The sequence below is a fragment of the Poecilia reticulata genome, chromosome 1 (genome assembly GCF_904066995.2).
Source record: "Poecilia reticulata chromosome 1, P_reticulata-male-v2, whole genome shotgun sequence".
In the NCBI taxonomy this organism is placed as follows: domain Eukaryota; kingdom Metazoa; phylum Chordata; class Actinopteri; order Cyprinodontiformes; family Poeciliidae; genus Poecilia; species Poecilia reticulata.
Genome location: NC_088830.1, coordinates 24313152 through 24336925, shown reverse-complemented (window position 1 = coordinate 24336925; position 23774 = coordinate 24313152). Strand labels below are relative to the sequence as shown.

At 38.3% G+C, this 23774-nt stretch overlaps 1 protein-coding gene across 2 annotated transcripts in view; it reads left to right on the top strand.

The window, feature by feature from the left end:
• The first annotated feature begins 847 nt into the window (after positions 1 to 847).
• The window catches only part of tnrc6c2 (trinucleotide repeat containing adaptor 6C2), a 58224-nt gene continuing 35297 nt past the window's right edge, over positions 848 to 23774 (top strand). Inside the window, exons 1-3 of one of the 2 annotated variants that reach the window (XM_008414836.2) lie at positions 848 to 1826; positions 14709 to 14809; positions 15073 to 15094. In XM_008414836.2, the coding sequence (XP_008413058.1) occupies positions 14747 to 14809; positions 15073 to 15094 (85 nt within the window). In that variant the 5' untranslated portion in view covers positions 848 to 1826; positions 14709 to 14746. The remainder of the gene's footprint in view (positions 1827 to 14708; positions 14810 to 15072; positions 15095 to 23774) is intronic. The other variant, XM_008414846.2, reaches the window with a different exon arrangement.

Sequence of the window (23774 nt, the reverse complement as noted above, 5' to 3'; positions counted from 1 at the left end):
GCCCTCTCACAAGTCAGTTCAATATATTCAGTATGTTTTCACCATGCATGTGGAGGTTTTCTCCAGATACTCTGGCTTCCCTCTGCAGTTTAAAAACATGATTGTTGGATTAACTAGTCTCTTTAAAAGTGCCCTTAGGTATGATCAAATAAAAATTTAGACTAATGCAAAATTTTGCCAAAGAGAAAATGACAAAAATAATAGACATAGACAGCTAAAAGTACTAATTCAGCACATAAGTAAGTCAGTTTTTAAATACTTAAATATGCCATAAAAAAGTAGAAGTATGTGCATTAAGTAAATAAATAAATATTTGTGTAATGGTTTAAAATGTTTTGGTAACTTAAATGTTTCTATAATTTATTAAATAGATATTTTAAGTAACATGAAAATAATTATTTAAAACTTGCATGCACTATGTTAAAATGCATTAAAAATGATTTCTAATAATACATTTATTTATATTTTTTCATACTTATGTTTTGCAGAATATAATTTGATATTTGTTGTATCTCACATCTTTAATATGCTCTACACCACTCTTAGGGATTGGTCTGTAGTTCAGTTGGGCTGATGGACTGGCAGAGGAAATATGGACTCACTTCTCACTAAATGCTGAAATAACGACATATTAACACAGTGAATTAAAGTTTAAATTAATTATTTAATTATTTGTCCATTTAATAGATTAATATATTTGGAGCCCATTATTGTTTATTTACATACATAACTTTCATTCATTGATTTATTCCATAGATGGAGGCGCTTTTGGCCGTAAATACATACAGCTTGCTTTCTGTTTGCCTCAGTTAGTGCCATTGAAATGTGAACTGCTTGGTTTCGAGCCTGTCTCCTGCTGCTGCCCATAACGTGAAGGTCCTCACTGTGAAAGCGCTCCGGGGCTCAGAAAAGCAGGAGAGGGTGGGCCGGATGGGCGGAGTCAGCGTCCGCTGCTTTGGTTGGCCGAGAGTGACGTATCGGGAACCACTTCCCGGTCCGTGTTTCTCACTGGAAGGAGGAGAGGCAGACTGCGGTGTTGTTAGTTTGAACAAAATGGCTGAAAGACCGCTGTCACCGAGAGCTCACTGAACACCCACCGCGAGTGTCCGCTCAGTCGTCTGGATTCCACGCAGAATGTATTTCCCCGGAGCCGCTGCTCGCTTTGCATTCGCGGCAGCCAGCACGTCGCTAGCCGTCCAGCCGACTTCTTAAACTGAAACGTTTCTTTTGCACTTTAAAACAAGTTGGCCGGCTGGCGGACGTCGGCTTGGTCAGAGAGAACTCTCTTAGGCGATTTTTCCCCCTTCGTTTTTGCAAAACCTCTCCTCAGTCGACGACTGATATCTTAACGCCAACCAAGCTAACACTAGCTAAAACCATTATTCTGCTTTTTAAAAAGTCATTTAATTCGTGTTCAGTTATTTTTTAATTTTTTTATTTTGTTATTAGTGTTGTTTCACCGTTTATCCCACCCTTCGTTATATCGTTATATTTTCTTCGATTAGTTTAAGTTCAAAACGTGTTCTATTTCAGTATTTTTTATGCTCAAAGCAGAAATCACCGAACTTGCTGTGTGTATATCTGGCTGCAATAGCCGTTGTTTACCTCGGTATCCTGACACCACAAGCTGCTTCAGCAGCAGTCGGCTTATCTATCAAGTCCGACTTTAATTGCGACTAAATCTCTGCACCAACGTTTTACGGGTAACTTTTCGAAAAAAGAAAACCATAAAAAAAAATTCAGAAATCGGATTTTTTTTTTTTTCATATTTTCCTGCCATGCACCGATTCTTCACTAAAAGCGGCCAAAGCTGTTATGAACGCAAGGTAAGTTTCAAATCCACCATATCTTATTCCATTTAGATTTAGCGGTTATTGTCACTGTCAAATGTTTGAAAAGAAAAATTGGAGCTTAAAAATTAGACATGAATTGATTTTAATATTTGATTATTAATGCTTTTAGAAAACCCATCTTACCTAAGTCATGTTTCTGTGATGCACTGTTAAAGCTGAGCTTTGGTATCATCAGTACCAATGGGGTGCCACTGATTCACTTTGCTCTTTAGGAAGCATATGGAAAAGCTTCTTCCATGTCTTCGTGTTATTATACCCAGTGATGTTCGTGTCTAGAATGCATATGTTCATGAATAATCATGATGTTAGTGGCTTGGAAAATATTGAGCATGTTTATGACTGGCTTAGTATCCTAGAAAACAGCTGTGTATGTAAATGTACAATATGATTACAGATGCACCGATTAGGGTTTTCTTGGGCAATACTTATTTTTTTAATATATATTTTTAAGGTTTGATCTGTTGATTCAGATTGTTGTGAAACATATGGGGAGAAATGTGTTGGGGGCGTTAATTTTGTCACAGAAATGGAAGGAATTACAAATTTAACCCAATTTATCTGTAAAGTTAAATTGCCTCAAATCTGAATTGACTAAACCTCAAAAAATGAACATGCATCAAAGTACATGCTGTCCTTTCATTTTTATAGATTGAAAACTGTGGGACGTTTTAGTTTTGATTTATTTAATAAGTTTGAACAAAATCAAATTTCTTAGTATTTGCCTTGCTGAACAAGCAAAAATTGGCCAGTTCCGATCTCCCATCAATGAATTGGTGCATCACATTTATACTATTTCAGAGAGAGAATTGCCTTGTACAACTCTTAAATTTATTGTAATTAGGGTAAAGGAGGGTTTAATTGGATCTTTATCACAAATTGATTGATAAGGGGTAGGATATTAGCAGTTGCCAGTATTTGATGAGTAGTTTGAGGTCTTTTTTTATGCTATGGTGTTCTAAAATGTAACTGAGATATTTTCTTACATTTTAAACTGGAGGTGCACCAATCATTCTGCCTGGTCAGAATTGGACACTTTTCATTTGATTGACTGCAATCACCAGTCAAATACTAATAAAATTGTTTGCCCTTATTTGTTAGTTGCAAGATTTTCCCCCAATTTATGGTGTATAAAAACACCAAACATGCAGTTTGTGTCACTTTCTGGAGACATTAGAGACATTTTTTTGACGCATTAGTGTTGATAATCTTGTAATTGCTTCATTCTCTTTGGAAAAAAGAATTAAGCAAAATGGAGCCAAAGTGTTACCTGTGTCACAGTTTTTCTGTTTCCTATTTTACAGTCTTGCTCCCTGGGGAAAAAAACTAAATTGGCACATCAGACATTAAAGAAAAATAGAAAATCTGTGCTGGAAAAGCTTGATTGTAGCACCTCTGATTTAAACTCCCTCTTTTCACCGCCACTCTGCCTGTGATTTTTCTCTAAATGTATCGCATCATGTATCTTGCAGACTATTGCACATTCCACTACACGAGTACATTATTAAACATAGCTGTCCTGTTTCCTTTCCCTCCTTCCCGGCTCCACCCCCTCTCCTCCGTCTCGGTACGAAAGCCCGAGATTCTGATTGAACTGTCGCCTTCCATTGCATCGCCTTTTCTCTGCATCCGATCCCCCAGGCATTGGAGTACAGCTTTTAATATCTCTGCCTCATGTCTTAATTGAAGTACATAATTTCCTGTTCAATTTCATCTCCATAGCCCTCCCCATCCCCCTCTGACATTTTTGTCAAACTGTCTTATCTCCATCTTCACACACCAGCGAGGTGATGAAAGGGAAAAAAAAAAATCATGCACGTGTAATAGTGTCACACATGCACACTGCAAAGCAAGTACATATGCAGCTAAGCTTGCCTCTAATTGTATATGCGGTTTGCCATGAGGGTGCAAAAAATGTGATGTTTGTTTGAATCAGTCGCTGTGTACACACGAGTAACCGCTGCCTTTGTTGCTGTGGGACTGTGCAACCATTCGTCTCAAGCTTAAAATCCCAGGCAGTTTGTTATTGCCCTCCAGTTGTTAATGAGATCTCATCTGTGCCTCAGACTCACAGCTGATTCACAGTCTTAAACAGAGCAAAGTTCTTGCACAAGGGCAACACTGTCTGTCTGCCTTAAAACACAATTTAGAAATAAAAGATATAGATTGGAAAAGTGAAGGAAAGAGGAGAGGGGAGTTTCCATGTTACCTCAAGTACATGTTGCCTCATTAACTGTACTAGACATCTGTGCCTCAGACTCACAGCTGATTCACAGTCTTAAACAGAGCAAAGTTCTTGCACAAGGGCAACACTGTCTGTCTGCCTTAAAACACAATTTAGAAATAAAAGATATAGATTGGAAAAGTGAAGGAAAGAGGAGAGGGGAGTTTCCATGTTACCTCAAGTACATGTTGCCTCATTAACTGTACTAGACATAAGTGCCCCATAACTTTAGCATATAGGTATCTAGAGTGCACTGAGGCAAAAAAAAAAATGTAATTATAGAACTTGCAAATTAATTACCTCAATAGGAATACAGAGTAGAGATTCACCAATAAATCTGTTATCAATTGAAGTTCAGAATGGGGCTTTTTTCTTCTTGATCAACTCCAAAGATTGTTTTAAATAAATGCCTCAAAGCAAAGAATATTCACCATGTTCAATAGTTAAATACAAATCAGATGGTCATTACCTGTATTTGCTTTAATTATTGAATGTTCGTTTTGTAGTAATTCTTCCAGTTTTTGTAAATTTTAAAAGAACTGCTGCCTTTATTTGCATGTTTTCTCTCTTATGTATAGATGGATAGAAATGCATATATATTTTTCCTAGTGCGATATTATCCATATTGAGACATTACGAGCCCGACTTAATGAATTACTGTGCTACTTTGTCCTTTTTGGCTGTACACTTGAATGCTATTACCCACATTGGCTCTGGATCGAATCAGGCTGCAGGCTGTTGGCATTCAGACATTATTTTGATTAGATTGTATTGTAACAAAGCCATGAGGACAAATCCTGGCTGCAATTGCCATCTGCAGCCCGCTTTTATCTCTGAAGGTCGAGTTTGTTGATATAAAAGGGAAACCCAAGGCTCGCTTCCCCTCCTTTGACCCGTTATACAAAACATGAAGCCTGTTATCATTAGCCTTGCTGCTGTTGTTCATTTTATCCCCCCCTAGGATACAGTTTTAGTTCTTCAAATATCATTTTGGATTTCTTTTTAGTATTATTAGTCTGATCATTCCAATCAAGTGAAACAAAGTCTTTTTTCCTATTTGCCTGTGTGTATTTTTTTGTTGTGTGTCCCTTTTTTTTCCCCCATAAATGACCTTAGCCAAGGCCCTACTGTGGCTATCACTGAACCTGTGATTAGGAGGCTTTTCAGACGCCTTGCACAGTCCTGATAGATAGCATGCTTAACACCGCTGCAGGGTGCTGCTCTGGCAGGGGAGCGTTGACAGTAGAATCAGCTGGATTCCATTGGAGACTGCCAAAAGCCATTATCCTCTTTCCTTGTTCTCTTTGTCCACGGACGTTTTGAAGTGAGGTTAAGGGCAGACACGTAGATTAACTTGGCATGTGTGTTCGAAGTGCTCATTGAGCTAAATAAAGTATGTTTGGGTGTGCAAACGGTGAGGAAGATGTAGGTATTTTGGGCACAACATCGTTTTCTACAGTGGATTACATAATTTAGTGAATAATGTAAGAATTGACCACATAAGATGTGGGATCAGAGGGTTGGACCTTGGTGTCATTTTGAGAAATTTATTTTCCAAATCTTTTGGCCATAAATTCATCTTTTTCGGGGTCAAAATATGCTAAAGCCACTTCATACAGCAAAAGCATACCACCATCGTCTCAGATCTGCCTTGTATACAAAGAGAGGAGCTGGGTCTGTGTAACCTCTTCTGTCTTTTGAGCCAATGGAGGGGCCATGGGCTAAAGGGGCCCAACAGGGGTAAGCCGGGCCGAGCCAGGATGGAAGCAGGGGGATGGAGGGGAAATGAAGCCAAAGCCACAGTGCTTCTGCCTGTAAGTCTTGGCGGGGGTCCAGGGGAATGTTCTGTGTGCCGAGGTTTGCCTGGGGCCCCCTGTCCTTTCCTCCGCTCAGTGTTGGCTAATTGGAGAGCTGTAGAGTGAAGGAAAAGGGTATCGCATGGAAAACGGATAGATTCCATACAGGGCATCCAGCCCGCATTTCTCCCTCACGTCAACGTTAGACAGCATTACTTCTCATGTAACCAGACTTGGGCTCAGTTGGACTTCCCAAGCTCTAAGTTGAAGCGGTGTAAATAGCACCGGCATGCTCTAGCTGACCTTAAGCTGGGGTCACGGCTCTGGGTGATAAACTCTGATCAACTGTGTCGTTATCTTTGCTGTTAATGACCTTGCTATCAACTTGAAGTGTTTACTTATGCCTTGTTGGTTCGTCATTTCTTAAAGTAGCTTTTAGAAATGACCAGCTTGAACCTTCAAGTTCAAATATTAATTCAGAGCTTGAGTTAGTTTGTGTCAATATTAGAGAAGAAGTTTCTGTTGATTTTAAAGAGCTGCGGAAATTAAGGCAACATTCATTCTTTAGGGATTTGATGAACTGCATTGTCATACCAGGTCACACTTATGTGTTTATGGTGCAAAATTAGGACTGAACTACTAGTGTAAGAAACTTAATAAGTAAATCTAAAAAATAAATTAATCACATGCGTATAAAAAGTAAGTAATTATAAATGAGTTAAACAGTGAAATGAAGCTCAAATGAGCTAAATACAAATGTGAGAACATGATTACTGTACCAACAAATAAATGAAATGTTTCACCTTGGTGGATAAAACAATACAATGAGCAATGGCGATTCAGTTAATCTTTGGAGAAATGTATCTCAACTGAAAGAACATGAAAGAAAGGATATTGTCGCTAAATTACATAAACAGAGCTATAGTTATGTTTTCTTCCACAAGTCATGTGGATTTGGAGCAAACTTTTAAAATGTTCCCAACAGAAAATGCGAATTAGCCATGAATCAATCTACTGGTTTGGAGTGGATCAACTAGGTCACAGAAAGCGTAATGTCATTCTGAATTGAAGCTACGCAGAAACGTAATAAACAGGAAGTAGAGGTTGCAAACTAAACTGGACCACACATCTCAGAAATATGGAGAGAGGTTTTCAGGAATGTGTTGCTATCGGGCAAGTTGTAATTGTTCTGTCATGTCAACTTGGGTTGGTGATGTAGCATGCTGTCCAGAGACGTAGAGAAAGAAATACAGTTCTGTAACAGCTGACCACTCAATAAATGTTTGCTTCGTCAAAACTTTTTCAGCAAATGTGTTTCCATCTCCCTTTTAGCTCATTAACTTTTTTTTTACAAGCTTAAAACCACATCAAACGAGGTAAAAAAATTTTTTGTGAAATTGAATGTTATTTTGAATTTCGCTGTTTCTGTCAACCTCTTTTAATGAGACACTTCAAAATGTGCTGAATAAAGTTGATATTTCATTAGCTAAAAGTACAGAACACAACATCCTCACCATGAAACATAGTAGTGGCACTGTCATGCTTTGTTCATGGAATAGATTTTAAGGTCTTTGACATTTTTACATATCCTGTAAAAAAAATATTCCACATTTCTATGTCTATTATGTCCATCCATCCATTCTACTGAACTATTATCTGTGAGCTAGTCAGCAACAAATCCTCTTTGTTGCCATGGTAGGCTTTATTTAAAGGCAGCAGAACTTTCACCAGCAAATATAATTACGTTTGGTTCTGAAAATATCTAAATAAGTTCATATAAATAAGCAGGAGGTAAGGACTAACACTCACACTTGTCTTGACAGCTTCTTGTTGAGTTCTTAAAGCTTAGCTGCTGTAATGACAGGGAGCAGGCTCACTTGGTCTTGCCCGTTGTGCTGTTTTCCGATTTTAATGAGCTGCCACTGTGCTAAAAAGCTCCAGATCGGCTTTGGCATAGGAGCAGTCAAAACTCTGGGAGCTATTTTTTATTTATTTATTTTTCTGGATGGAAAACCTCAGAGTTCTTATAACATTCTGTTGAGATTTTATTTTCTTTCAATGTTTGCAATCATCTTAATCATTTCTTAACACTTACCTGGTTGAGAGCAGTCGGGTTGTAAAGCACAGATTTTACAACGCCTGGAAATGTGTGCCTCATCTCATAGAGGATCAGACACTATATCTTTGTATATATATATATAATTTTTTTTTTTAAATACCAGCTGCTTTAAATAAAGCTGGTATGCACAGAATGCTTCACAATCCAAGCCACCAGTCAGACTGTTGGGTTGAAGGAAAATACAGCTGCATTGTTGTTGCTGCTTATCAGCTTTGGAATTTACGAGCTTACTTCCCAAACGCATTCGGGCGGAGTAAACACTAGTGTACGCGCTCACGTGTCGGGAGCAGCAACCCCAGATTCCTTTTCCAGGTAAGAGAAGATTTAGGGCTTGTGGCTTCTGTGAGGCCACAGGAATGGTCGTGTTGGTGGAAAGTGGCTTCACCACATTGTGTGGTTTTGGTCTGGCCATCGTATTATTTATATTATTACTTGCTGGAAGAGCTGCAGCTTTGTAGGAAGTGTTGCCTGCCTGACAGCTGCTCACAAGACATGAGACTGAAGCATTTTTTATTGCCCTTCTCCTTTTTATAGAATGTTTCTGACTTTGTTTATGAATGCATGTCATTCTTTTTTCATTTTCTGCCACCCTTAGTTTATTTTTCCCTTTAACCTATCGCATATTAGCCTTCTGTAGGCTCCAGCAGTAAAGGTGCAGGGATATTAGAGTCCAACGGCCTTCTTGTTCTTTTATGTTAAGTTTTGTTTTTAGCTCCCCAATTTCTCCAGTGTTTTTGCTGCCTTGTTCTTGTTCCAGTATAGCCCCCTTCCTTCTCTTTTTGCCCAGTCTGGTTCTCCGGCGGCTGTCGTTTTTAATTGGAATTGCTCTGCCTTGGCTTTCATCCTTTGCCTGCCTACCCCCCTTTTCCCTCGCTGCCTCCCCCCAGCTCTCTGCGCCCACTGTGCACACACATCGAGGCAATACTCGATGTGTGTTTTTACGTGGGTGTTTCTGTTTGTGCGAGCTTGTTTCTTCATTCCTCCTATGTGTGCTCATATTCAGACCTTGCTATCTTGTCCTTCCTTGTAGCTGAGGCCTGAAGCCCTGTTCAGTCCAGCACCGAGAGGAAACTTCCTTTGCTAAATCACGCCTTTTCAATTTTCCAAGACCTTTTCAGTTTGACCGGGGCTAAGATTAGAGCTCCGACCACAGTCTGGATCAAATGGCCAAAACAAAGAAAGGACCTTTCTGTTCTAAATGCAGTTACAAAGAGTCACAGTTGGCTGACGTCAGAGCCAAAAAAGAAAGAACTAGACTTGACTCTTTTGAAACGTGTTCTGAAAACAGTCTTTGTGTTTTGTAAAGCTTCAAACTGACAAAACTCATTTCATCTTAAGAACCGTAATTAACAGTAATGCTGCTCAATGTGCTGCAAACATGCAGTTGCAATTCTATTCCAGAATATTCCGATGTCGATGCTGATTAGAATAAACTCACTTACTCCACACTCTTTTCCTTTTAAAAATACACGTGATTTACATCAAGGACGGTTTAAAAACCAAACAGTATTATTAACATCCACAGTGGAAATGCATGACACTTGAAATCAGTCCTTTGCGATAGCAGCATTGTTGATATTGTGATGGCTATGATCTTATGTCTGTCAAAATGTGCATTTATAGTATTTAATTTTAGCTCTTTAGTTCAGCCATTGAGACAGTTAGATTTGTAGCTAGCAATAATCATTTGTCTCTGTGCCTTTCCTAGATATTGTAGATTCTTAAGTCTGCAATTTCTACAAGGCTACCAACATGTACAAACCTATGACAGACATCCTTAAAATCTCAGAACAATACCACTTTGTAGCTTTGCTGTAACATGTTGAACCTTCTTGCAGTTGTACCTGAGCTAGTTCATCCAAGACCCTTCAATATGAGATGATTAAACAACAAGCTGTAGCCTTGTGAGTCTAAATAAATGATCTGTGCTGAGGTAGTGCTGGTGTCAGCACTGCTGAGAGCAAGAGGCCGCTACGGCTTTATGTGAGGTAGCCTTGGCGTTGACTATTGCAGACCAGACGATAACTGTCCGCTCCATTGTAATTCTCCTTTGTTTACCAAACTATTAGAATCATCTCCAAATATTATTGTTCTAGGAATTATGAATCAAAGGCAGCTCTAAACAAGTACTGTATTTTCCTCACTATAAGGCGCACCGGATTATAAGGCCCACCTTCAATGAATGGCCTATTTTAAAACTTTTTTCATATATAAGGCGCACTGCATTATAAGGCACATAGAATAGATGCTTCAGTTTGGTTTGCCAATTTGTTCCGTACTCTATTATTACACATCCACATTTGTAAAGAAATGGTCCCCCAGTACTTTATATAGTAGGCTGTCCCAGTCATTGTTTCACTCACGGTGTTGCGATATTGTGCCCAACTGCTTTCTGGGTAACAGAGACCAACCGACATGTTGCCGTCGCAGTCTCTGTCTCTCTTCCCCCACCCCTCCGCCCCCCTTGCTTTAAATGCATTATCAAACTTTATTAACAAACCAGCGTTCTGACAACTATCCCAGCATGCACCGGTCGCTTCTTCTTCTACGGGAAAAATGAAGTCGGCGGCTGCTTACCGTAGTTGCTAGACCTGTTGTGGCTCAATATTGGTCCATATAAGGCGCACCAGATTATAAGGCGCACTGTCGGCTTTTGAGGAAATTGAAGGTTTTTAGGTGCGCCTTATAGTGCGGAAAGTACAGTATGCTTTTTAGGCTTGTTTTAAAAGACCTCTGTGTTTCGGCTGTTTTGCAGTTTTCTGAAAGTTTGTTTATTATTGGAGCATAAAAACTGAACGCTGCTTCTCCATGTTTGGTTCTGGTTTTGGGGATGAGGAGCAGATTAGAACCAGAAGACCTGAGCAGGTCTAGAAGGGTGAAACATTGACAATAGGTTTTTAAAAATTGCACCCTACCTCATTTTTTTCTTTTCTTCTCCCCTTTTCCTACATTTCTTCCATTAATTATTCCTTTCCTTCTTTCTTTTTTCAATTTTCCCCATTATTTTTCATTTTTTTAATCTCAGCTAAAAATGAAAATAATCCATCATTTATTTTATTTCCTTTTTTTTATGCCTGCCCACTGCAGAATCTGACATAAGTTCAATGTGAACTTTAGTGTCAACTTTACATTTCAAGATGGATGACTGCATCGGACGGAGAACTCTGGAAAATTGACTTGGAACTTTTAGACTCTGCTCTCCCTTTTAGGTGAACCTTGTTGTCAGTTTTTATCGTGTCAGATGTTCAGAGAGAGACTGCATGGGCTCAAAACTGAGGAGAATAAATGAGAATTGTGGTGCTGTACAGAACATGCACAGCCCATGTTGCACAAACTGCATACAGACTCTCACTTCCACACATAGTTTAGCCTGCTATTTATTACCTTAGGGTGGCCTTCCCCAAGCTGCTGAGATAGCACAATGTTACACACGCAGACTTGGTGTGAAAAATGAGACTGTAAGGGAAAGTAGGAAGGGAAATACTGATGGAGAACTATTGGGACATCTCTTTATTGCATTTTGCCCACTACTGCCTTTTTTGTGGTTTAACATTAAACTTACTTTTGTTAAAACGTTTTAACCAAATCTCTTGGCTCACCAGTCTGTGCCCGGCTGTTTGGTCTTTGTCCGCCTCTTTTAGGCCTCTCTTGTCATTCTGACAGACATATTCCTCCCCCTGGCAGTGAGCAGCACAGTGGGTGGCAGGCCGTCCATTATATGCATTATGATTCAATCATTTATCTAAATTTTGAGCCATATCCCTGCCATGCCTAGTTTTCTCCTGGTGTTGGAGAGGCTGCAAATTAAACAGCATTATATCCCATCAGTTTGAGTTTTGTTATATTAATAAGTCAGTCATTTATTCATAAAAGCTCAGCACCTGATCAAGCATTAGTGTTGACCTAGCATACGGAGCTTTTAATAGGACTGGCTTATTTAACAGGGTTTCCTGAAAATATGAAGCTTACAGTAAGCTTTTGACTGAGAAAGATTTTATATTTTTATACTTAAAGAAAAATGGCTGCAATGAGTTTAGACTGCAGGGTCTTTACAAAGTTTAGAAAAGTTTATACAGTTTAAGTATTTTCCAGCTCTGTGTAAATACGGAAAAGAAAAATGTTGCGTAAATGCGTTTATTTGTTCGTTCCTTTTTCCATGATTTTATTAATTCATCCCCCTACTTGATAATGCGTTACCTTATTTATCCAGCCATTTACCAGTTTGTCTAACCACCCATCAGTTTCTCCAGCCGGCCAGCAATCCTCTTTTCTCAACTAGGTGGTCTTTGCAGGGTACACATTTACAGTCTCACCACTGTAATAAGATCTGCCATAAAATTAATGGAGAACATTTGGATCTGTAATTCAAAATGTGTCTAAAAAGCACATAGAAATAACGCTATTTGTCTAAAAAAGTGTGGAATTTTGGCAAATGTTTGGGAACCTTAGTTTTGACTCCTTCCCATCGTGTTGGTTGTTTTTTCTTTTGTCTGATATTGAGATTTTTTTTATGTTTTTTGGTATTTTATATTAATTTAATGACCATAATTCTGTTGGTGCTGACCTTTTGAGTTCATTTACTGAACATTTAATACCAACAGAGTCCTTTTAGCTCCAGTTCATACCTCAGTTTCCTGGAGCTGTCACTGGTGCTGAGCCAAAGGAAATAAAGACTCAAATGAAGTACTTAGTTTCATCTAGCCCTCAGGCGAGATATCTGACTACTGTGAGTCACACTCACTCAAAGAAGTTCTTTGTTAAAAGGTCTTGTCTCATTCTACCAGTTCGTTGGCGTAAAAGTCAGCTTTCCTTTCAGTCCTTTTATCTTCTTATTTTCTTTTTATTTCTTTCGTTTAACTAGACCTTGTCTTGCTTGCAGTAGTTTTGCCTCCTGCTGTCAGTTTTCTGCTTTTCACTTTGTGTGGTGGTGTTTTTTTTTTTTTTTTTAAATCTTCGTTTCCCTGAGGAAATGGATTTGGACCTACATTTGCTCATTCTATAATCTATGATGTTGCTCAGTGATCTTTTTTTTCATCTTGATTCATTATTTCTAAACATGCCTAGAATATTACAAACAGCATTACAGTATTGGAGGCACAGTTCTGGAAATTGGCAGCAAAACATAAAAGTCAGTAGTACTGTTGTCAGTAGTTCAGAGAAAAAAAAAGTGTAAATATTCACAAGTTTGTTGCTTTTGTTAATATCTAAATATGAAAGACACATTAGAAACCAAGCAAAACTATTTCCTAATTGGCACAAAACGGATGTACCAGTCAACCTTTGGGCCAAAGTACAAAATAAAACTAAATCAAGTTTTTAAGTTTTGACCTGCTTATTCTGATTTCAGCTGATTCAATTTCTCTTTTATGGATTACATTTAATAGCATAAAAATAGTTACTAGCCCTGCCCTTACTGCCATCAGTGGTTATTAAATATTTACATTATAAGCAGTAGGGATTGGACTGTGTAACTCTGCTGTCCCAAATTATGTTAACTCTGACATCTCTATGTTTAACAGCTTTTTAACTATTTTAATACAAGCACAAAATGATCACAGCATCAATATTTTAAAACGTCTTTAGTATTTGATATTGACGAATAGTGGTGCTATTGTGATTATTGTTGGTGACTGTGTGTGTCTTAGCAAATGCAGACTAATTATAATAACTAGTGCTGCCAACATTTCCAAATGTAACATATTTTATAAATGTGCTGTAAGGCATTAAACCTTTCTGTTATCTGCTGAAAGTCTTGCTCTCGCCTTAATTAGCAATCCTGATGGAGAAGTTGCACCTGTGGAATTTATTTTTTAATGAAATTTATTTTGAAATTCCTCACTGATACTAAACATAGGTAACTTTGAGTCTTTTCAGTACTAACTTCCGTATTGATGAGTGTTGTTGGGTAGGGACGAGTTGCTGATAGGAACAAGGTCAACTTTCTAAGTTTAAGCTGGCCGTAGTCACCAGTTCATTTATTTCTCTGCATTTCTGTAATTAACGGCACCATTTTGAAATCAAAAAGAGCTGAATGTTACTAATTTATGCCTATAATTAAATGTTCCTAAAAGAACAGGCACTTAAAGCTTGTGTACAGTGAGTTATGATAATGTAGTCATTTATATTTGCAGAAATCCTCAAACTTGTGACATAATTTACAGTAAATTTTAAAACGCCTCTGGTTTTTATTTGTTGGTTTTTAAATGGAAGGGGTTTTATTTCCCTGAAGTTTTTTTATTTTTATGTCTTCTCCTTTGCAGATGTTTCTTCCTGAATCCTAAAGTGTTTTTTGGTTTATCCTGTTGAAACTTGACTTTGAAAATGAAGTCCACGAAGTACATAAACTCTTGATTAATGTCTTAACATGTTAGTTGTCTGCCATGGCTGCATTTACCGTATTTTCCGGACTATAAGGCGCACCGGATTATAAGGCACACTCAATTATGTCGTCCATTTCTGTATTTAATCCATACATAAGGCGCACCGGATTATAAGACACAGTACTGATTTTTGAGAAAATGCAAGGCTTTTAGGTGTGCCTTATAGTCCAGAAAATACGGTACTTCCACTGGTTTAAAAGTAAGTCATAATATGTAATTTACGCAGCAATGACTTTGACTTTTGCAGCTGCACATGTGTAAATTATGTTTATTGGAACTAAATTCTCAGCAGTCTCCCTCTTGTCTGACTCACCTCTCTTTTCATCTTTTGTTGAACAGCTAAGGGAAGCAAGCAACGCAGGAAAGAGAACCGTTTGATGGAAGAAAAGAAAAAGAAAAGGCAAGAAGAAAAGACCAAGAAGGAAATCACTCAGAAAAAGGTGATTCTCACATGCTGAGATGCTTCTACCAATAAGCAAAAGCACATTTTTCTTAAATGGCACAAAAATAAACATGTTTATTTGTGGAGGATTTGGTGAAATATTAAAAGAAAAAACTAAACATGTTTTTCTTTTAGTCTTTTATAATACGTCCTTGAATATAAAGACTGAATGACGTTAACATCCACCAATTATCTTATTGTTTAAAAATACTTCCAGTGCTTATAAACACTTTTTGATTCTCTTATTCTCTCCTCTTGCAGGCTACTGATCAGAAACCCAAAGGTGAGTGTCATGACTGTTATAACACTGCACTTCATACATAAGCAGTAATGTAAAAAAAAAAAGTATTTGCTCATTTACAAAGTTGTTGTTTCAGTTTTTTTGTCACTCTTAAGTGTTTCCCATCATCAAACTAAATTGTATATTAGAAAAGATAATCAGGCTAAATGGAATGAGCAGTTTTAAATTGATTTCATTCATTAAGGGAAACAAACTTCACTTTTGTGTCATCAGTCCACAAAAGTCTTGGAGATCATCAAGGTGGTTTTTGTAAATGTGAGGCAGGGTTTGGTGTTTGTTTTTAATTAGCAGTAACATGAACGTTTGTTTTTTTGCTTTGTTTTTTTTATATCTTGTCCCACAGTGCTTTAAATGTTGTCCTGGACGAGCCGTCCATGTGCTCTTGGATTAATTTTGGAGGGCATGATAACTTAAAATGCAGTTAATGACAATTAAATGATCACTTAATCAGGGTGGCAATTATAATTTCACAAAAAAACAATTGGTTGATTTGAATGCCTGTTCACCTTGAAAAACGGAATGATCATTTAAAAAATGATTTTTGTATTTATTTGTCTGATATCCAAACTTTGGACCTGGGACATTTAAGAGTGACAAAATGAAGCAGAAGAAATCTTTAAGGATGGAATTACATTTTCCCATCACACTGTCATTCTGTTCCTGTGCATTTTAACTGCTTATATACATACATAAGCTCTGATTACTGCAGACTTATCTGTGCAGCCATACCCACACTTTATTAATGGATTTTGCATTCTTGCACACAGATGGACACACACATTATGCACATGCGTGCACAATTGTGCAACTTGACTCCGTCCTTCTCTGACACAGCCATGCGTACACACTTTAGAGCGAAAACAGGGCAGGGTAATGCAGAGTGACGCTCAGAGCACCCACAGCATCAGGCACCCAGACAGCTCACCCTGTGTGATGCGGGTAAAGAGATGAGGGGGGGGGGGGGGAATGGGACGAGCTGAATATGAAAAAGGAAAGGCAGTTGAGCTGTATTGCAAAAGAGTGAGGCTGAAAGAACTCTGTCCTCAGATGGCCTTTGTGATTTCTGCTAAAATAGATCTGCTGCCTGCTTTTCACTGAGATTCACATGCTTTAAATAAATAAGTAAAACAAAAAACACCTCTACAAGGCATTGTTAGTAAGTTTACACCTTTGTTCTGTTGCACTGTGTGTAAGCTTGGATGATTAATAAAGTTTCAGCTTTACGCTGAGCAACATTCTGCTGCTCCTGTACAGGAACAAGAGTTAACATTCCACCTCCAGGGTTAGAATTTAATACAAAAGGTATATGATGTAAACAGTGGTATCAATACACATTACAGAGTCGGTAGGTTACTGTGCAGAATTTATTTTTTATTACTGGGTACACAGAGCAGAGAGTTTTCTCTAGCTTATTTTACTTTGACATTTGTTGGCTCCCTTTCCAACAACAGTGTCACCTTTACTTGTGTGCTTTGGTTTTATTGCTTCGCTCAACAAGTTCAAGCTGGTATGAGTGCTTCCCTTTGTTTACCCAGAGTGCGTTTGTCATCTCGACTCTGGGAAATGTTATGATTAGAGTCTTATTGGCTTCCTGTTGTGATGCTCATTGATTGTCAGCATACATCAGCCCACACTTCGTGGTTTTCAAATTAGTTGTGAGCTTAACTAATTTCACTAAATATTAGAATTTCACTTGTTTGTCTGTAATCTACAGCGCGGTAATTTTTTGTCATACTTCAGTGTTTCAGATCATAAAACAACTTTTAATAGACAAAGATAATCTGGGTAAATATAGGGTTTATATTTCAAATGTTGATTTTATTTGCTAAGGAAAAAACTATCCAAGCCAACTTGGCCTTGTGCAAGATGCCGCCAAATGTGGTTCTGACACACCTGTTGCAATAGCTGTTAACAAGCGATGGTGATAATTGGCAATGAGTCTCATGTGTTGCTGTAGAAGAATTTCCACCCTGTTTTCTCTCCAGAATTGTTTTTCTCAGTCATATTGGATGACTTTTGAGCAGGAGCAGCCTTGACTAGCTCAATTAAAAATATCCCCTTATTTGTTTTTCTAAAGCTTGTAGTCATAATTTCAGCTAGAGAGCAGAATGAATGGATAAATCAAAAACAGCAACTCACCAAAAGTCCAGAAGGAGATGAAATTGTATGTATGTTTGTATGTTTCTTTTTGTAACAATGTGCTTTTAGCCTAGTCTATTTTTAGATGGTTTAATCAGTAACACTGATCTTAACTGAGGCAAACCAACAGTGCTGTAGGTGGCACTCTGGGTTGTTTGACCTCCTGGTTGTCGGTGCCCTCCTACAGTCAAGTCAAAAGAAATGTGTAACAGTTCTTGGAATAACCACAAGGGTCCAGATAAAAGTACAAATTTCATCCTCTCAGCACAGTCAGACTGGGCAGCACTCATTCAGTGGAAGCATTTTAGTCAAAGATTGATCTGTTCTTCTAATGAGGAATACACACAAAAATATTTTAGATGGAGAAAGTCATGAAACGCCTCTTTCTTTTGGACCAACAATGATTAAACTACTCTTTTTCTACAAAAATCAGACTGCTTTGTTTTAGAGTCAGAGATGAAGTTTTAAAATCACAGCTTGTTAGAGTGGTTCACAAAGTGAGAGACAACAGTGAGACCGTTGAAAAGAATAATTAAAAAGAGAAAAATTGTAATGAGCTGTTTTTGGACAGATGAAAGTAAAAACACAGAGAAACGAAAGCAGTGAGGCGGCTCTTTGTATTTGACGAGTGCAACGAAATGATCCTAAATGCTCAGCGTTGGTATAAATATGGAAGAGGGCTAAAAATGTGAGCAGTTGTTATACAATGTTTAATGAAAGATGAAGATGGATTGGGAATGCGATTCTGAATGTGTATACAAAGTGGATGCACATGTAGATGGAAATAAAAAGAACATTGCGGAGAGAAGTCCGGTTTAAAAACTAATCACTCAGAGAGCCATCAGGACTCCTGGGAGTTGGCCTGCAACCTCCAATCTCCGATATCTTTTAAATGGAAGGTGGCGTCAGCTGGACAGAGATTGCTTTTTATGCATGGCACTAGATAATAGAGGTGTGTGAGTATATATATGCAGGAAGGGAGCAAATCAGTATGCAGCAGTGATTTGTGTATTTTCATCCATATCAGTGCATTCTACCATCCTTATAGTCTTTTAGGAATTCATAGTCGCAGCCACGTAGCATCCCCTCCTCCCCTTTTTCCTCTCTGCAGGCCCTCCTTGGACCCAGGCATTCAATTTGTTTGCGGTAATCGATCTCGGCTTCATATGTATGAAAATGAGATAAAGCTTCGGTACGCTGGAATTAACTTCTCTGCCCCCTATTAGGCACGGAGCTTCACCGAATGCAGGGTTTCTGGAGGCAGCATCCCCAGTGCCCTAGCCCACTTCCCCCCACCCCCCATCTCTGCTGCACCCACACATATAGACTGGACCTCTGATACAGACCCTCCTCCCATTTTCCTTTCAAGTCTCCTCCAAGGGATGGAGATTATTCACTGACGGCATACAGCAGCTTCTTCACAATCTCTGCTGCCACGGCAGTCACGGCTGCTTAGTTTTTTTTTAACTACACGTGCACATTAGTTCTGACAAAATAAGGCTGCGTTCACACAGCAGGCAAATGCAACCCATATCCACTTTTTTTTTCCATATGAGACTCATAGCTGACTTTTTTATTGCAGTCTGAGTGGCACAATACCGATCTTTTCTCCCTCTGATTTATGTGGTACTAAATAGAATACATACATACATATCCAATTGTTTTCAAAGTGTTTGCCCTCTGAACTGTCATATCACATTTTGTCCAATCTTTATGTCACCGACATGAGACATGCATGGTAATTCTGCAGTAGAAGAAGCCAGATGCAGTAAATCCAGACACTTGACTTCCTGTGTTATGATCTTGTGACAATACTGCCTGTCCCATTGCTTCAATAGCTTTAACATTGATTCATAGATGACTGTATCCATTTGTACTTCATTATTAGTTTGCTGCTGTGTGACGTGTACTGTCTTCTTCTGTGCATGCGTATCGCTTTGGAGTCGGTTTAAGTCCTGATAGGTTGCATTTAATGAGTGGTATGAACACTCAAAAAAAAAAAATCATATTACAGCAAAGATTCCTGTAAAAGAAATTTCAGATTTCTTTCCTGTAAAAGAAATCTGAAACCCTTAGAGACATGAAAAATTGCAATGTATTGTGTTGACTCTTGTCAAAAACAGTCTTCAATTAATGTTTATTTGTGGATTTGTGTGATAGACAAACACAGACATAAGTGTGTGGAAAAAAGACTTTTTGAAACCTTAAGTATGGTCTGCATTTCTATTCAGCTCCCTTTACTATGATACCCCTAAATAAGGTTGTTTTCACAATTGATAATTTGGTAACTTATTTCTGTTGGGGACCAAAGTTGCAACATTGCCAGATCTTTGTGTTCACTTTCACACTGCATTGTGTCAAACTAACCAACGCGTATGCACAAAGTCCTGTGTGCTCTAACTTCACATCACCACGCCTGATTCATGGGAATAGCGGCATCATTGTGTGGAGATGCTTTCTTTTAACAGGGACATGAAAGCTACTGAGAGTTGTTGGGGAAATGGAAGAAGTTAAATACAGAGCAATCCAGTAGGCTGTTAGAGGTTGAAAAGACTTAAAATTGGAAATTGTAACCAGAACTAAAAATTTTATTTACATCCAAGAATATTAATGTGGTTTGTTGGCCCAGTGAAAGTCCAGACCTAAATCCAACTGAGAATATGTCATGATTTAACAACAACTGTTTACAACATCCCAACAAAATGCATTGAATTTTGTGGTTCCGGCATCACATAATGTTAAATCTGACTAGATATGTTTGCAGATTATGCAGCAGAGATGATACTGTATTTGCTGTGGTGTCATATCTTTTTGTATTTACTTGAAAGCATGCACGTATTATTGAGGTTATGAGAAAGTGCTGTTCAGGCAGGAAGCTCGATCAGTTCTATTTGGGTTACAGGAGTCTACGTACAGATTCAGAAAGCCACAGTAATATCTGTGTGGCGGCTCCATTCTGCATCATCATAATCAGGAAATCTTCTGTGTATTGCTGCAGCACGTGTGTTTTCATTTCAAAAAGGCTGGCGAGCCAGTGTCATCCTTCTTCTCTGGTCCTGATGTCTGCGTCGTTTCACCCACCCTCTGCTCAGCCATTGCCACCAAACCTGAGGAGAAACATATTTGCACGGTGTCGCCATGGTGATAACAGCATTATATTTTTCAAAGTGGCGAGAGACGCTCTTAAAAACCCAAGTGCATCCCCTCGTTTTGTATTGGATTAATTTGCAATTTCACATGCTATTAATTGCGTCAACACTTTTAAAACGGAATTTCATGAATCGCAATCTAATTAGGGGCTAATTTACTTTAGCTTTCTGCCTTGCTCCTTTCTTTCCCCCCCTCCCCCCAACCCTCTTGAGTTAAACACATTTATAAACACACAACGAATTAATAGTGTATAGCCTGTGAATTACGTCCAGTAGATTTATGACTGCGCAGCGTAATTGTTTCTCTGCCATCTTCTGTTTGCTCTCTCAATACGAGCAAGAGGAGGATGAGGGATGGACCAAACAAGAGGAGGGCTCAAATTTAAACAATGCTTTCCTCTCTGTTTATTCATGTGTATGATCAGTCACACACCACAGATATATGAGCCTATTCAGTGCTTCTCGCCCCTCCCCCTCCACATCCCCCCAACATACCCCTCAACTCAACATTAAGCTGCTTCATGTCAAATGGAAGGCAGATTAATGGCGTGCAGCACAGTGAGATGAGTGACAGTTCAGGCTGTGTTTTGGGGGCATTTGTTTGAATGGCAGTGTTTATTGAAAGGTTGAAAGAGTGTCTGCATGTCACCATGCGGGGACTCTTCTGTTCTTCCCGTAGGTACACAACCACAAAGAATATGGTTTTTTTCCCCCCATTTTTTATTTTATTTTTTACCTCCATTTCTTAATGCTGCCTCACGTTTTTCTTATTATAAGACTTTTTAGATTCTTTTGGAGTTTTACCAATGCAACCAACACTTTTTTTTACCTCACCAACCCGGGGCTCTTAACTGTGGAAGACCGCACTCCTGCGTTATGTGAGCTTTTAAAAAAAATTCAAGTCGTAGAGTTTAGCTCTTGGATTCAGAAGGCATGTTGCTCGAGGCATTCATTGCCCTCAGGCGCTGACCTCAAGCTTTCTACCCTCACTTACCATCAGGGGTTTCTTGAGGCAACTTTTTCATGTTTCCTACAGGACAGAAGAAACTCAAAGGAGAATTATAAGACAAAACAAAACAAAAAACTTGCAGCAGACAAAGGTTGGACGAGCTAATTAATAGGCAAAGTATGGGAATGGGTCGCCCAGGGTCACAGGAGGCACATGGAGGTGCATTAGGCAACTGTCAGTCTCTATAGCAACCACTCATTATAGATTGGGCAAGCAGTGGGAAATTTTGGCTGCGTTTTGTGTGGAAGTGAAAGGGGCGAGTTTCTGTTGTTCTCTGCTGATGCTGACAGATGGGACGTTTCATCAGTGCGCTCATTTGATCAATTCAGCACATAAACACTAATACACTTAAAATCTCAGACTCAAGGAAGGAAACAGGTTTGCTAGTTTTCTGTTTATTTGCAGCACTGGGTTGTTTATAACTACGATAATTCAATTCAAATAATAGCCTTTGTTTCTTTCTGAGGAATGAGTTTAATGTTAGCTCATTTTTTTTCTCTTTCTCAGGATTCCTCCTTAATATGGAAAAGACAGGATTTTGATTTTTATGGTATTTTCCAGGTCTGGATAACTATGTAATGATAGAAAAAGTGTTTCCAGACTTTAATTACATTCAGATGTTTTTTTTTTATTATTATTTTCTCATTTGTCCATTTTACTTTTTGATAATCAAACATTGTTACTACTATCCATCAATTCACCCATCTATTCATTCATTTGTTCGCTGTCAGGTTTTTTTATGTTTAGGATTTACATATACAAAAAAACCCAGTTTGGCACAACATGAAATTTTGACATTTTAAGTCAATATTTCAAAGTATTACTCTGCTGTAGTGATATTAAATATATATTAAAGTAGTAGCACTGTTAGTGTTCAAATAAACAAATAATCCAGATCTGCTTTGTTTAAAAAAAGGAAGAACCAAAATAAGTTTGAAGTCTATTCTGTTTTTGTTGTGGGTTGAATTCATAAATCTGGCAAGCCTTTTCTTTCTCGGTTTTTCACTATTTTGATCCTTTGTATTTTTTAAAATGGGTATTTCGTAAACCCCTTTTCTTTTAACCTGTTCTTTGAATGCAAACATTTTCTCACATGGCAGTAGAGATTTTTTTTTTTATGTGTTTTTGTGAAACATCACCAAATGTATTTTTGTCACTTTCATAACTTTTCAGCTATTTTTAGACTAAGAATTGCACCATTGTGCAGAGCTTTCAAGCCTACGTGCGATGTCCATCCCTCCCCCCTCCACAAACATGACTGCATAATAATGTGGCTCTGCAGACAATAGTCAGCGGAGATGTGGGAACCTGCACCACCAGCCACTAAGCCCAGGGAGCCAGCTGGTTCTTTTTGTAACAATCTCTTTGCCAATTGTGCCTTGTTCTTGGATTTCCAATTAAACGTCTGATTCTCTCATGTATTTCCATTTTACTCATTGTTTCTCATTTGTGTTTTTCTTCCTGAGACAGTGCTATATCTTACTTTCTCCTACAGAGTGTAATTAACCAGTTAGTATCAAGAAAGGCTGTAATTAAAACTTGTGCGCAAGGTTGCTGAGAAAGTCTCAGCAGGAGAGTTTAATGGAATTTCGTCACTTGATCCCTGCGCTTATTTAATTAGCTGTCTTCAGGGCCGCAGCTCCCCCCCCCTCACCCCCCTACATGCTACACTACAGTGCAAAAGTTTAGATGGCCATTGTTGGCAAAGTCTTGTAACTATTATTATGTAAAAGTCTGTCATTATAGATAGTTTATGTATCTCATGATAGATTTAACATCATGAGTCTCATTGTGTGTAGAGATGCACTAATCAGAATTTTGTGGCTGATTTCCATCAGTTATTTATATCAGCTATAAACAAGGGGTTTATTTATTTATTTTTTTTGAAGACAGAAAAATGTTGCTGTGATACATTTACCCTTTCTATAATCTGCTGAAAGTTTTACTTTCTCAACCTGAATAAACCACAAACATGGTCCTGCATGCCATAGAAATACAATTTAAACCAATTTTCTTTTTGCATGTCTGATCTTCTCCTGACTTTATTTTAAAGATTTCACTGACACTGAATGGTTGCTCCACTCAATATCAGTTCCCGCACAAAGTTAGTGTAACCTGGTAGGATTTGTTGTGGTGCGATGTCCAATATGAAAAGTGATAGATTTTTAGTTTCCGTCTGTCTGACCACTGGTCAGTACCCATAAGCCTACAAAATGATCAGCTCTATTCAAGAGGGGTTTTTTTTTCTTTCAGCTGATGTTCAGTTGTGATCTACTGAAAACCTAATTGGGTTTATAACCTGATCTTAATATAATACTTTCTCCTCCCAACGTGTTGATGCACCGCCGATTGATATTGGGTTTCC